The sequence below is a fragment of the Triticum aestivum genome, chromosome 2A, assembly GCF_018294505.1.
Source record: "Triticum aestivum cultivar Chinese Spring chromosome 2A, IWGSC CS RefSeq v2.1, whole genome shotgun sequence".
In the NCBI taxonomy this organism is placed as follows: domain Eukaryota; kingdom Viridiplantae; phylum Streptophyta; class Magnoliopsida; order Poales; family Poaceae; genus Triticum; species Triticum aestivum.
The window spans coordinates 304527332-304542124 of record NC_057797.1 but is presented as its reverse complement, the minus strand read 5'-3'; the positions used below and the strand labels follow the sequence as shown (position 1 = coordinate 304542124).

Genomic DNA, 14793 nt, shown 5'->3' with positions numbered 1-14793 from the left:
TTTGCAGGAATATCATTACTAGGAAGGTTACCCATGATCACATCTGACGAGTCCTCTGCCTGAGCTGCATTCATCAAATTGACCTTGGCATGCTTGGGGTTATGCTTGACCACAGCTGTACTTGCCGATCTGACAGGAGGAGGAGAAGGAAGACGCCTCTGGTTGAAACACTTGTTGGCATAGTGACCCTTCTGTTGGCACTTGTTGCACGTGACCTCTGAAAGCGGACGGTGATACGGAGCACTCGATCTTGGAGCTTGAGACGAAGTCTTGTTCTGAAAGCCAGGGTTGGGTGGGTGGGAAGAACCACTGCCACCTTTGCTCTTCTGCTGATACGGCTGACTGAACGGAGGAGGAGGAAGCCAAAACTTCTGCTGCTTGGCCACTTGAGTAGAGGAAGAAGGAGTAACATCTCTGACTCGCTTCTTGGAAGCATCACACCTCAACTGAGCAGCCTCTTGCTTCAGTGCCATGTTGTAGAACTCATCGTATCTCAAGGGCTCAAAGAGGACAAGAGAGAGCTGAATTTCTTCTCTGAGACCACCCCTGAACTGATATATCATGCTCTTCTCATCAGGGACATCCTGCTTGGCAAAGCGGGCGAGCTTCTGAAACAACTTGTTGTAGTCATAGACAGACAAAGAGCCTTGCTTCAGATTGCGGAATTCTTCACGCTTGCTTTCAACCACGCACTACGGAATATGATGAGCTCGAAAATCTCGACGGAAATCATCCCAAGTGATAACACGTCCACCTCTGGAGTCCTTGTACTGCTGGAACCATTCTGCAGCTTGATCTTTGAGTTGGAAGGAAGCGAACTTAACAAAGTCCTTAGGCCTGACGTTACTGCACTCGAAATGCTTACACAGATCCACAAGCCAATCGTCAGCATCGGTTGCCTCAACACAATTGCTGAAAGTCTTTGGCCCGTTAGCAAGGAACTGGTTGAGTGTAGCAAAGTGACTCTGATTGCTGCCTTGATTCCCTTGACTGCCTTGATTGCGCTCTTGAAGAATTTGCATGATCAGCTGTGTGTTTGCATTGGTTGCGGCCATCACAGCTTGCCATGCCTCTGGAGGAGGTGGAGGTGGTGGCGGATCAGGATTCGGAGTCGTGCGCGTTGGAGGAGCCATCCTGAAGAGGTTGGCCACCATTAGCACATTGACAGACAAATTATTGAAGCTGAATCCAACGGAATGAAAATTGCAACATATAGTCTTCACATCCGAACAAAATGAACGAATGCATTCCTCTTGAAATGGTCACATATCCATAAATTGAGAAGCCACGTAGAATTAAGGTAGAGAAATAAATCAACAAGGTACGGATCAAGAACGAATAATCGGTAAGAAATCCCAATCTCAAACCAATATCCGTGGAAGAAGAACTAGAGCTACTAGAATTCCCACCTATGAAACTCTCGAATCTTTCCGGTTATGCAATCAGGTGTTGGGGATACAGGGGAAGCATAATATCTCACCCAAACTAGCAAATCCTACATCCAGCTGTATCCATCCTTCAACACATAACCAAGAAACCTTCCGAAACCATCTACCTCAACCTTCGAAAAGCATCCGTTATACAAGTTATGGCGATACTCCCGAACTCCCGCCCCAGTACTGGGTGGCGTCGAGGTTATCTCACCAACGAACTGCATAAAAGAGATTTTCGATGTCGGCGTACTAGATTCAGGTATTCCAGAATTGCAACGATAAAATTATGATGACAACACCTCAGAGCTCAACTCCCCGGGACACTTCCACTAAACCCCTGACAGGAGGCACCAAGACAATGTTCTCATCATAAAACCATCGGCCCGATTCCAAGATACCCGCGTGATCCTAATTTTTTTTTAGTGAAATTTGAGAAGAGAAGAGTCAAAACTCCACGTCAGGATGCCTTACCAGAGCGATGAGGAGACTGGGAAGTAAAAAGAATTCCTAAGCTCTCCGATATATAATTCCTAAAAGACTCAAAACATTTTTCTAGACACAACTCGGCCGTTAAAAACGATCAAGCAATGGGGCTCCTAAGGTCGGGGAAGGCTCTGATTACCAACTTATAACACCCTCGATGCGACTATAGCTCCCACGTGTCGAGGCATGACTTAGAGACATAATGCATTGAAGGCATATGCCGCAAGTTAGGCAATCTTCACAACATCCCATGTAATATGAATAATAAAGGGGAGAACATAGTTGGCTTACACTCGCCACGTCAATCAAGAACATAATTTAACATTACAACATCCATACACTCATGGCCCGACTACGGCGCCAAAATAAAAGAGAACCCAACATGCGACACAGTCCCAATCACCCCCAACTGGGCACCACTACTGATCATCGGGAAAGGAAACATAGTATCGTTGAGAGTCTTCGTCGAACTCCCACTTGAGCTCATACGCGTCTCCTGGAGCGGAATCATCAGGCCTTGCATCTGGTGTAATAGTAATCTGTGAGCCACAGGGACTCAGCAATCTCGCACCCTCGCGATCAAGACTATTCAAGCTTATGGGTAAGGCAAGGTAAAATATGAGTGGAGCTGCGGCAAGCGACTAGCAAGTATGGTGGCTAACTTATTCGCAAAGGAGAGCGAGAAGAGGAGGCAAAGCACGAGCGAGAAACTAGAGAACAACCTGCGCAAACATTACCCAACACCGTGTCCACTTCCCGGACTCCGCCGAGAAGAGGCCATCACGGTAACACATGTGGTTGATACATTTTAGTTAAGTTTAGTTCAAGTTATCTACAACCGGACATTAACAAATTCCCATCTGCCCATAACCGCGAGCACGGCTTTCGAAAGTTCAATCCCTGCAGGGGAGTCCCAACTTAGCCCATGACAAGCTCTCACGGTCAACGAAGGAATAGACCTCCACCCGAGACACACCGATCAGACTCGGTAACCCGGTACAACAAGACAATTCGACAGGTTAAAACAAGACCAGCAACACCGCCCGAATGTGCCGACAAATCCCGATAGGAGCTGCACATATCTCTTTCTTAGGGCACACTCAGATAAGCAATCCATACAACTAAAACCAGCCCTCGAGTTTCCCCGAGGTGGCACTGCAAGGGGCTCTAGTTTGGACCAACACTCAGAGGAGCACTGGCCCGGGGGGGTTAAAATAAGATGACCCTTGAGTCTGCAGAACCCAAGGGAAAGAAAAGGCTAGGTGGCAAATGGTAAGACCAATGTTGAGCATTGCTGGAAAAGCTTTAATCAAGGCGAACTATCAAGGGGTTCCCATTATAACCCAACCACGTAAGGAACGCAAAATCCGGGAACATAACACCGATATGACGGAAACTAGGGCGGCAAGAGTGGAACAAAACACTAGGCGAGAGGCCGAGACTTCCACCCTTCACCAAGTATATAGATGCATTAAGACAACATAGCAATTTAGTGATATCCCAACAAGTAAATAAATGTTCCAACAAGGAACGGCCTCCAATCTTCACCTGCAACTAGCAACGCTATAAGAGGGGATGAGCAAAGCGGTAACATAGCCAATCAACGGTTTGCTAGGACATGGTGGGTTAGAGGTTTTACATGGCAATTTGGGAGGCTGACAAGCAAATGGTAGTCATTGTAGCATTGGCATAGCAAAGAGCGAGCAAACTAGCATAGCAAAGATAGTAGTGATTTCGAGGGTATGATCATCTTGCCTGCACAGTTGTCAGAGTTGACTGGATCCTCACAAGCAAACTCAACGGGCTCCTCGGTAGCGAACTCGTGGCTCTACCCAAACAAGACAAACAAGCAACAAGGATACAATCAACCACGTGCAAGGATCAAGCGATATGATGCAATGATGATATGCTATGCGGGATGCGACGCGGGATGCAAAATGCAAGATATGACAGGAAATGCATGAACCTGGCCTCAACTTGGAATTCCAAGGGTGCGACTAGAAAGATGAGATGAAATCTCTTGAAAACGATATAAAGAACGCCGGAATCGGAGTTACGGTTTGGAAATGGCAAGCGTTTCAAAAATGACACCGGTCTGCGATTTACAGCAAGTAGGCATCTAAATGCAACAAAATGAACATGCTACAACCACCAAACATGACAACAAAATACATGGCAGGGATGCCCACAAGATGCTTAACAAAAGACTAGCACTGAGCCACGGCCAATTCATCCATTATGAGGTTCAAACAAGCATGGCAAAAATGCAAATGCAAAACAGATTCCAGACTTAGTGAAATTAACACTTTTCTGAAATTTCAGATCGTGAAGCCCTCTTCGGAGCATCAAAACAACATGCTACAGGACCTGAACATGACAAAGAAAGACATGGCATGGAGCTACTCAACAAGCTTAACAAAAGTCCCTTAGTGACCTGGGGCCAAAAGGGTTCACAAAATATACTAACGGGCACACGAACATAGCTAAAACACAATCAGTTTTCAGACTTAGTGAAAACTGAGACATGCTGAAATATAACTCACGAAGGCATGTTTACAAGCTCGATGCACTCACTACGGTGCAAGTCATGGCAAGGCAAGCATACATCCATTAAGAAAGCACAAAATTCTAGCTAGACATGGCAAGAACGATGGCATAGCATGCACGGATCAACTACAATAGCATCGGCAAAATCGCAAACAAGTTGACGATCTGCCCAGATTCACAACGAAGCAAAAGTAGAGCTCGATTGACTCAAGCTAGGGTGCTCCATAATTGCAAAAAAGACATGGATGGATAGAGCATAACATGATTAACAAAACTCCTTAACTGATCATCCTCACGGATCACTAGGAAACAAGCTGAACATATGGCATCATGAACTAAATAATCCCAGACTTAGTGAAAACTACTAAGTCCCTGAAAACAGATTTACCGGGTGCCTCACTTTGCAAGCTTGCACAAGTCACCACACACATCACAAAAATGCATGGGTTGCACCTCTGGAAAGAAGACAAAATCCTTAACAAAACATATGAATGACTCACGGGCATATCATGCACACAACAATCATGGCAAAAATGACAAAAGTCTAAGATGAACTAGCAGATCTGACAATTAACTCACGAAGCCCTCTTCTAATAGCATTTCGGGCATCAATATGAACTCAAATGAAAATGATGCAATGTAATGAAATGATGTACTCGTCGAGTCGAACATTTTGATATACTATATGCCCAAATTGGAGCTACGGATGCAAAGTTACGGGATCTCGAACATGAGCATATGGAACAAGAATTCTGGGACTTAGTAAAAAAAACTACCCCGGATCAGATCTAGGGTTCCGGACACGCAACCTGAGGCGCGGCCGGATCTGCACTATAGCTCCTCACCGTAAATGGCGCCTTGGCCGGAGGAAGACGGGCGGCGCCGGAGGGAGGCCGCGGCCGGGGCGGATCCGGGCGACGGAGAGGCCGGCGCGGCCGGTGGCGGCGATGGCGGCGACCGGGCGGCAGGCGGCAACGTCGGGCGGCGCGGCGAGCTATGGCGGGCGGCGCGGCGAGCTACGGCGGGCGGCGGCGAAGCGGCAGCGGCGGGACGGCGGCGCGCCGGCGGGGAGGCGGTGGACGCGGGCGCGTCGCCGGGAGGAGGAGGGCGCGGGCGGCGCGGCGTTGCGGGCCGGGGAGGGCCAGCTTCGGGTCCCTGCGGGCCGCGGCGGCGGCGGGCGTCGGGCGCCACGTGGCGCGTCCTGGCTGGGCGCGGGGGCGGCGGATGTTGTCCGGCTCCGCCCGGACACGTCCGGAGCGGCGGATCTGTGATTTTTTTAGGGTTAGGGGGAGAGGATCCGCGAATTGGAATGGGGGGGGTGTATATATAGGCATAGGGGAAGCTAGGAGAGTCCAAATGAGGTGCGGTTTTCGGCCACGCGATCGTGATCGAACGCTCTAGGACATGGAGCAGAGTTTGGTGGGTTTGGGGCCAAATTGGAGGGGTGTTGGGCTGCAACACACACGAGGCCTTTTCGGTCCCTCGGTTAACCGTTGGAGTACCAAACGAAGTCCAAATGACACGAAACTTGACAGGCGGTCTATCGGTAGTAAACCAAGGCCGCTTGGCAAGTCTCGGTCCAATCCGGAAATGTTTAATCCCCACACACGAAAGAAAGCTAAAAATGACCATCGGAGGAGAACGAAGCGCCGGAATGCAAAACGGACAACGGGGAAAATGCTCGAATGCATGAGACGAACACGTATGCAAATGCAATGCACATGATGACATGATATGAGATGCATGACAAAGACAACAACACATGGAGACAAAACCCGAACCCGAGGAAATAAAATAACTTAACGCCGGAAACGGCAAGAGTTGGAGTATAAATAGGGAAAGTTACATCCGGGGTGTTACATAGGGAAGGAGAGCTTAAATATCTATTGTTCTTTAATAAACATCATCCTGAGACTATTACCCTACCTACTCCTTCTTTGTTTGATTTATCTGTAGGCACGTACCTTGTTCCATTGAAGGCTATTCACGTCTACCGAAACCCTGCACCAGCCGTGGAGCCAGAGCCGGAACCACAAGTTGATCCTCCACGGCAGTCTAATTATCAGTGGGATCCGGAGATGGTTGTCAGCCAGTGGCAAGCGGAGTCTTCCTCCTCTTCTTCTCAGTACGACCCCAACTATTATTATGGATATTCGTCAGGCCAGCCGTGGCCATAGACCAACTTAGGCCAAAAGCCTAAGCTTGGGGGAGTACGTATTTTTCACCGACATTACATTTATGTTCACACACTCATTGCTAGAGGTCGGTGCTCATACTTTTTCATTGTATCATCCATGCTAGTTTATTTCCCTTTTTATGCTTTTTTCTTGTGTGTTTAATAAACCTTAAGAAAAACCAAAAAAATAGTTATAGCTTTTAGTTAGTTTAATTTCCATTCTTGTAGTAGTAATTAAAAATAAAACCCAAAAAGATTTCATGTTCTTCTTTTGCTTGTTGGGAGCTTTCCCGCGTAAATAGTTTTATTTCTTTTCTTTTCTTTAGGGGTCGATAGGAGAAGACCTTAATTAAATTATTGAAGTAGCTCTTATATGCATTATTATTTATCTGACAAAAGAGCCCATATTGACTTGTATTCTTATTGAATGCCTGCAGATTCCAGCTTAGTCCAATGCACGTGCACTATTATTATTATTCACATCGTCCATTCATGCAAGTGAAAGGCAATTATGACGATATATGATGGACTGACTGAGATGAGAAAGTATGGTATGAACTCGACCTCTTTTGTTTTTGTAAATATGATTAGTTCATTGTTCCCGATTCAGCCTATTATGAATAAACATGTTTGCAATGACAACTAGAGATCATAGTTTCTTGTGCCATTCTTGATTAGCTATGAGTTATAATGGTTTACCTTGCGTGCCAACGTGCTATTAAAATGGGTATGATGATTGAGAAGGTTCAGTACGTCAAGAGTGGATTGACCGAAGCCTGAAGTGGCATGCTGACTGTTTTGAGGTAAGCGGCATTTAGCCGAGAAAATCTCCACATAGACAATAGCCCCTCAGACACTGTCCTGTGTTCGGAAAGAAAAACTGAACAGAGGATCAATTAAATTTCGCAGGAAACTAACCAAGTATGTTTGATGTGAATAAGCAGGCGTCGCCGCTGGCCGCAACTTCTCATAATGCCAAAGTCTCCGGACTAAAGCAGAAACTGGAGTGGGCCGAAGAAGAGCTTGTCCAGGCGAGGAAGCAGCTGGAAGACCAGCAAGGTATGCAATAGCTCACTATATATTTGGAAAGAGTAAATGATGTATACTGACCATAGTGTCATTATATGTGTAGGGGTGATGACCGAGGTCGCGGCCCTGAAAGAGGCCCTGGCCGAAGACGAGGGGAAAGTTGTCAAGGAGCAGGCCGCTCGCAAGAAGCTGAAGGCCCGGCTGAACGAGGTCCAGCAAGAGCTCTAGGATGCGGTGAAGAAGTATGAGACCCTTGAGGGCGAAGTTTTGGCTCGAGAGACCGAACTCTCCAAGGCTCCTCCAAGCACGGAAGCGGTCTAGGTTGAAGCCCAGGGTGCCCTTCAGGAGATCCAACAGGCCAGGAAGATTGCCGCAGGTAAGGCGTTTAGTATGTAAAGCAAATTTAAAACAAAACAGAAACTAGCCAACTCGCTTCCACGGTGATCCCTCATGTCATGCATTCGCGACCGTCGGATCGTCCTCATTCTGAGCCTGGGCGTCAGATCTTTACCTTTGATAAATCTAATATTCACCTGTTGGTAAGTTTTGACTGGTGGGCTCATTTCTGGCATCTATCGACTGGGTGAAACGTCGCGCAGGTGCGAAAGGATTTTGGCCAATCCTCTCCTCGCGCGCGGCGTGCTTCCAGTGGGTCGTGGAACCCTAGACCCCTTTCCCCAATCCCACGGCTGCCTCCATCCTCCCGTGCTCCACCCCGAGCGTGCCCAGGCTCCGCCTCCTCCTCCTCCTCCTCCTCCACCATCCCTTCTCTTCTCACTCTTCCTCCTGTGGCGGCCGCCTCCTCTTCTCCCTATCTTCCTCCTCCTCGCCCCACGCGACCCCTCTTGTGCCGCTCGTCTCCACTTCGTTGCCGCCATAGATCGAGGAGGACGGCGCGATGACGACCATGATGCATCAGACATCCCAGATCGACGACGCCATGGAAGCCATGAGAGCTGGCCGAGGAAGAGAGGGCAGGGCCGCAGGCCATGAAGGGCATGGCGGCTGCGGGCGGAAGCAGCATGGGTTGAAGGAGCGGCGGATGTGGGCGGGGTCAGAGGTTGGGGAAGACTCGTCGGCTGGGCGACAGGAAGCGCCGGTGAGTGCAATCATGCGTTTCCAGAAGCGTCCTATCCTACAAGGCAGGCAAGGACGACGTCGTCGCCCTCGCAGGTCCTCCTCCCATCCCTTTTGCTCCCCCTCCCCTGCCTCCTCACCTTGCCTTTGAGTCCGACACAATGTAAGATAGCCTGCAGGCAAGCCCAAGCTGGAGGCGATGAAATCCCTCTCTTGTGCCAGAATCTAACTTCTTTTTTGTGCAGTGTTCTTTTGCTTCTATGTACTATACCATGGTTGTGCTCTGACCAGATCGTTCCCATTTGTTTTGCAGGTTCTACGATCTGTTGCATCTCTTTTCTTCTCGTTAAGGTTAGCTGCTCTATTTCCTAGGTACACGTGTATTATCGTTTATGTGGGTGCTATCATGGTACTTCGTCTGCTAATCATTTTAATGTTCTGGATCTGGGGTGTGGCTGCAGGAGAGGGGAGGCGGCCAATGACAGGGAGAAGGAGCAGGCCGTCGAGGAGTGCAAGCAGAAGGGTAAGATGTGTATTTTTTCATATTTTTACAGATGATCTTGCTGTTTTGCAACATGTATTGCATTTCCAGGGATTATCCTTTTGCTTATTTAGTATTTCCTATGTTCTCTGAAGATTAATTTTGGCCCATACAGTTTCCGGTGACTAGAAGTCTGAATCTGATGACAGGGCATATTGTTTTGGTTATGAGTGGTTGGAGTTATTGTGGCTTGATGTCCTGGAGCAGTCAGACCCTTCCAAGATAGGTGAGCCTGATTTCTTCTGCAACTCTTCCACCACAGTACATGAAAAGGAATATGTTCTACCTATCGGCACCATTTCTTGTGGAGGATTGGTGCTTCCCCTTTATTTTGTCACACTTTGGTGTCCTTGAGTTCATAATAGATTCACCTTTGTTCTGATTCTGCGCACAGGTCGAGCGACGGCGAGCACATCCGACGGCAACACACCAAGGTGAGATTCACTCGTTCTTTCTCTCCCCATGCCGCCTCCTCCCTTCGGCCCTGATTCATCGGCGCGTGTAGACACCTTTCCTTCTTTGACTTCTCCCCTCTTTTTCGTAAAAGCAAAAAAGAAGCAGGAGCAAAACGAAAGTGAGCACCATAGAAAGGATGATTATAAGCAAGCGACAAGAACAAGCCAATGGGCATGGCATTTTCAAGCGACAAGAACAAGCCAATGGGCATGGCATTTTATGAAAAATGAGCAGAGGTAATGTATTATTGTATTGGTCGAGACTTGAGGGTACTGTCTAAACAAAATGTATACAGTTGGCAAAGAATTTAATGTACATACATAGTACATTATGTGATGTATAATGTTCAATTGGCCTCCCAATCATAGTATGGATATTTTCAATATGGGTGGCATTCAGGCTTAGTTAGTTTCCTCTCATTCTTGGCATCAGATGACATCCATAGGTGGGATCCATTTTCATATTAGTATATAGCCCTACTATTTAAATGGTTCCGATTGAATTTTTATGCTATGAAATAAATAATTTCTCCAGCACCGGATTTATGTCGTCATGGATATATATTATTGGTCTTTTGGCCAATATATAGGTAAATGCATCGTTACCAACTACTGGAAAAAGGTTTGTATTCAGCATGGTCAATCTAAATAGATGAGCGATGGAGATGGATATTTCTATGCTTTTTTAGAAGATGCTCTGAAGTTAATTGTTTGTGATGGTTATTTGTAATGCGTTTTTTGAAATAAAATTGGTTCTTCGCTGTGATTTTTTTAGACCTAGGTTCGTACATTATTGATGTGTGCATTGCTTATGAAGAACACAGCCGCAGCTGATGTATTCATGTGTCGTCCCTTCATATGGTACTATATTTAAATGTTCCTGGCCACTGTAGCTGCTACTTATCAACTTATAAACATTTGGTTTGCTCATGTGTCTTAGAACAACTTTTTTAGCACCTGTATGTGAAATAATAAGCGTAGCGTTCTCATTTATAGGACATTTATTATTTTCAATTTCATGCTAGAATGACTTTTGTTGTGCTATTTAAAACAACCGTGTTGATCTCAATAACACAGGGATACATAGAGCTAGCCAGTGCAAGCTTCTGGCTTGGTTGCTGTAAACATACTAAGGTCCCTACCATATGTGAAAAGAAGGAAATGTTGGTGTTACCTGATGCACCACTTTCCTTTCATGATGTTATAGTTTGAACGGTTGCTCATGGGTTTTGTCTCGTGCAGAGACCAGGCGTGGGACTGGTGCTTGGTAGCAACAGCGATTCCTTCAGGCATTTCGATTCCAGTAACCACAAGTTCTAGGGAAGATGTATGTTTCCTACAAAGGGTTTGAGTTTGAGAGGCACAGAAGAAGTTACAAGTGTTGCAGCTTATTTGTCTTTATAGTGACATGTATCGACAAACGATTGTTATATTCAGTATGCTAGGGTGTGTCCTATTTATCATGCAGATTCTGTATTAGGTGCTCGATAGAGGTAACAAAAGCTAACAGAGATCAGAATATATTTTTACTTATATTTTTGTCTTTCTTTTAGTTCTGTGTAGTCTTTATTTACCATGTAATGATTAGTTTGAATGCTTATAGTGGTTATACTTTCCCTATAAATTTGTTGGGTAGATTATAATTCCGTTACTTGATTTAGGACAGTATATGGTTCTATGATACAGGATTTAGAGGAACATATATGGGATTTTGTTTTTCAGGTCACACTTGTCCCATATTCTGTTACTTTCCCTATTGATTTTAGCTTGCAATTGAGTAAGATGCAGGCTGGGAATTCTCCCTTGTGTGTCAGAATCTGAAGTATTTGACCATTTGGGTTCACTTCTATCATGTGTTGTATCCTTCCTCTATTTTGAGATTTACTAGGCGCATGCAGGTTAGTTGTTGTTTCAAACATGTCAATGAAAGGTAATAATGTTAAAATTGGTTCCCCAAGGGCCAAGGTGGTGATGATCACTTTGTGCTTCTTTTCCTACTTGTTCTAAAAATGATTCTTCTAGGTGATGTTGATTTAGGTTTTTGTGGTCGTGTCATACACCAATTACCGTCGAGATGGGTAATGGTATGAGAATGGGGCTCCAAGGATGTGAAAATGGTCTGGAAGACAGAGTTAGCAGCGACATGTGTCCTCAAGTAATTTCTTGCCAAAGGTATGCTATAGATACAACCAGCTTCAGAGACATGCCTAGGTAGCTCTCCTATACGGGTTCTTGTTGATCTTTGTTGGTTAAAATATGCGTTGATGTGACCTTGAGAACATTTTTTTATCTTATTACTGCAGTTTTGTTTTTTCACTCAAACATATAGTGGTTAGTGTTGTTAATCCATACATAGCCGTATTTGTAGGTTGATGTTATCATATCTTTCATTCAATATCTTGTGCAAAGTTACATGCGTATTTTTCTTTCTTTAGGCCGTCCACCCGTTTGATTTCTGGACCCATATTTTAATGGTTTTCTTGCAGGTGATGTGAAGGTTAGCTACTGTGATCAAGGAAATAACATGTATCTGTGTGGTTTGTTCCTGCTGTTGATCGGCTGTTGCTGCGTTTAAGGTATGTTGTGCCCGGTGCTACTTAATGATATATAAAACCTATAGCTGTACATAAAACGCCTTGATATGCAAATAACCCAGTTAAAATAAATGGGTTGCGCCATCTAGCATTACATGATGACATGCCAAACACTTTGCCACCTAGGATAGTCTATATTTGTATTTCATTCAGTTATCTCATATTTCCAGTAAAAAAACTCTTCGCTTTGGGGTTTTGGAATAATCTTCAGGAAGTTGGTGACGAGTTAGTAGAACTTATAGAAATTGTAGAAAATAGCCCCTACGGAATTACAAAGAGCGAGAATAAGGAAGCCGGCAAACTTAGTGCTTCATGGTATTTCAGTAGAAAGGAAATAGAAGAGAATTCTCCGTCTAAGAGGGATGGCATTGATTTAAAGAAAGAGAGTTACCTTCGGAAATCGTATTGCACTTATCTACAAGATTTGGGGATGCGGCTCAAAGTGTAAGATATTTTATGTCCTTCTATGCATTTATCGATACTGTAGCCTGTTGGCTGACTGTCCCTTACTTATCCAAAAACATTGAGTTATGCTACTTACCCAACCAGATGTTAAATACTTCAAAATGTGTCTTTATATGGTCATTGTATCGTAATTGCTTCTCCTGATGTGTTTTTGTTTTACACCAGCATATATTTGGTCCAGAGATATTCAATTGTTTGTCTGATAAGATAATATTTTACTTCTTTATGGAGCACTCTTATGGCAAGCACATTTTTTCTGGATGAACTGCTGGTTGGGTTTTTTCTCCATAAATACGATAAATTATCATATCTATGAAATGTTAAGATATACTGAAAATATGCCCTGTATGATGGTGGTCTGGCATTTTAGAATTGTTTTGGGCAATTCATGTTTGTATGCATTTTTTCTTTTCGCCCTTGAAGGCATCTTTAATAGTTTGCAATTGCGATAGAAATTTCTGTGCTCATATCTTTAGTTTTTATTACAATTGGTCGAGCTACAACGAGTGCGTCTGATTCCAACTCATCAAGGTGAGCTCCCTCTTTTATTCTTCTCAGGTAATGAGGCATCGGTGTAGGCCCAATCTTTTTGTTTGTTGCTTTGAAGAGTGTTGTCATGTTGTGGAAAGGCAACATGTGCTTGATATGTGGAGTTGGTGTTGAGCCTGGCGGTAGTAGACAGGGAAGGCACCCATCTCACTTGATCTTGAGAGTTGATTCATATCTTTTTTTCTTGACCTGATTGAGTTCCTATATATGCAAGGATAAAGAAGAAGGGGCATTGTCGTGGTTGTTGCTTAAGGTGTAAGTCAGGAGCTGATTGCCGGGACTGATGACAAGAACGGAGAGCAGGATGAGTATGTCAACATGATGTTCCTTGATGTTGGCCTTCTTTTATAAAGTTCACATGCAACTCTCCTCCATGGTTAGAAAAAACTAATTTGAACGTTTTGTTTCTTTGGTGGTTATTCATTTCTCTTACCATTGATGTATCAAAACAATTGTATTTTCGTTGATGGCCACTTGGGCTCATTTTCGAGGAGAATGAGATGTGGAATAAACTACTCTGAAATGGTTGGTTCCCTTCAGACAGTTTATTAGCTAACTAATTTTGGCTGCTGGTGCACATGATACAATTGTGCTCTGTTGTTGCCATCTTGCATTTTATGTGAGCTTAAACAGACAATCAATTAAACTTTTACTAAGTTCTTACTGTATGTATTTGTTCAAACACAGTTATTGAAAAATTCAAATATTTTTAGCAAGTACATGGTTTTAAATGGGACTCGGTGCCATTTAGCGCGATGGGCAGTGTTATAGAAATATAATTTTTTGGTGCAACAGTTATACACTCTTTTTTCAAACTTGGATTTCACAATGTGATAGACATTTTTAAAAGAGTATGGTTTAATATATGGGCTTTCTACAACGAGTACTGAATATGTCCTTGCAAAAGAAACTATTTTCATCCACAACATGGCTTTAGCAGGTCTTTGCACCATTTTGCACAATAGATAAGAAATCGCACTGGTCCGCGGCTGAGGAAACGCCTCTGTTACCCAGCTGAGAAACCGAGAAAGGAAGGGGATAGACATTCTCCGCTGGATCCGTCCCCTGCTGCTTCATATTCAACTCGGTCCACATGCATCGCTCTGTGTGGGCTGGGCTAAATAACATATGAGCTATCCTAATATCTCCTGATCCCTATATCTCTGTATGTGCACAACAAAGACATGTTTTTTCCTTAGGTTTCTTATCTTTTTCCTTCTTTTTTTCTGGTATGGACTATCATAATACCTCCTGATCCCTATATCTCCGTATATGCACAACAAAGACATGTTTTTTTTCTTAGGTTTCTTATCTTTTTCCTTTTTTTTGCAGGAAAAAGATGCACAGTCAGGTTTTTCATCATGATAACCATGTTTTCAAACTTGCTAAAAAAATACAACCATGCCAACTTTACTCTCTCATCATAGTGGTCATATTTTCAAAC

The 14793-nt window shown here is 44.5% G+C and overlaps 1 protein-coding gene across 12 annotated transcripts; it reads left to right on the top strand.

Moving 5' to 3' along the window:
* The first annotated feature begins 8221 nt into the window (after positions 1 to 8221).
* Positions 8222 to 13872, top strand: LOC123188570 (uncharacterized). Of its 12 annotated transcripts, none has more exons than XR_006494829.1 (8): positions 8259 to 8841; positions 9059 to 9117; positions 9207 to 9268; positions 9382 to 9512; positions 9681 to 9720; positions 9834 to 9978; positions 10984 to 11913; positions 12228 to 13872. XR_006494829.1 is itself a non-coding variant. In XM_044600732.1 (5 exons), exons 1-4 carry the CDS (start codon positions 8567 to 8569, stop codon positions 9384 to 9386), a joined length of 327 nt encoding a protein of 108 aa, XP_044456667.1. In that variant the 5' UTR covers positions 8222 to 8566; the 3' UTR covers positions 9387 to 9512; positions 9681 to 9720. The 12 variants fall into 12 exon arrangements, 6 of the variants coding, with proteins under 6 accessions (XP_044456667.1, XP_044456669.1, XP_044456664.1 ...); XR_006494827.1 differs by having other exon boundaries at positions 8260 to 8841; positions 9059 to 9096; XR_006494828.1 differs by having other exon boundaries at positions 8260 to 8841; positions 9402 to 9512.
* Positions 13873 to 14793: the final 921 nt, after the last annotated feature.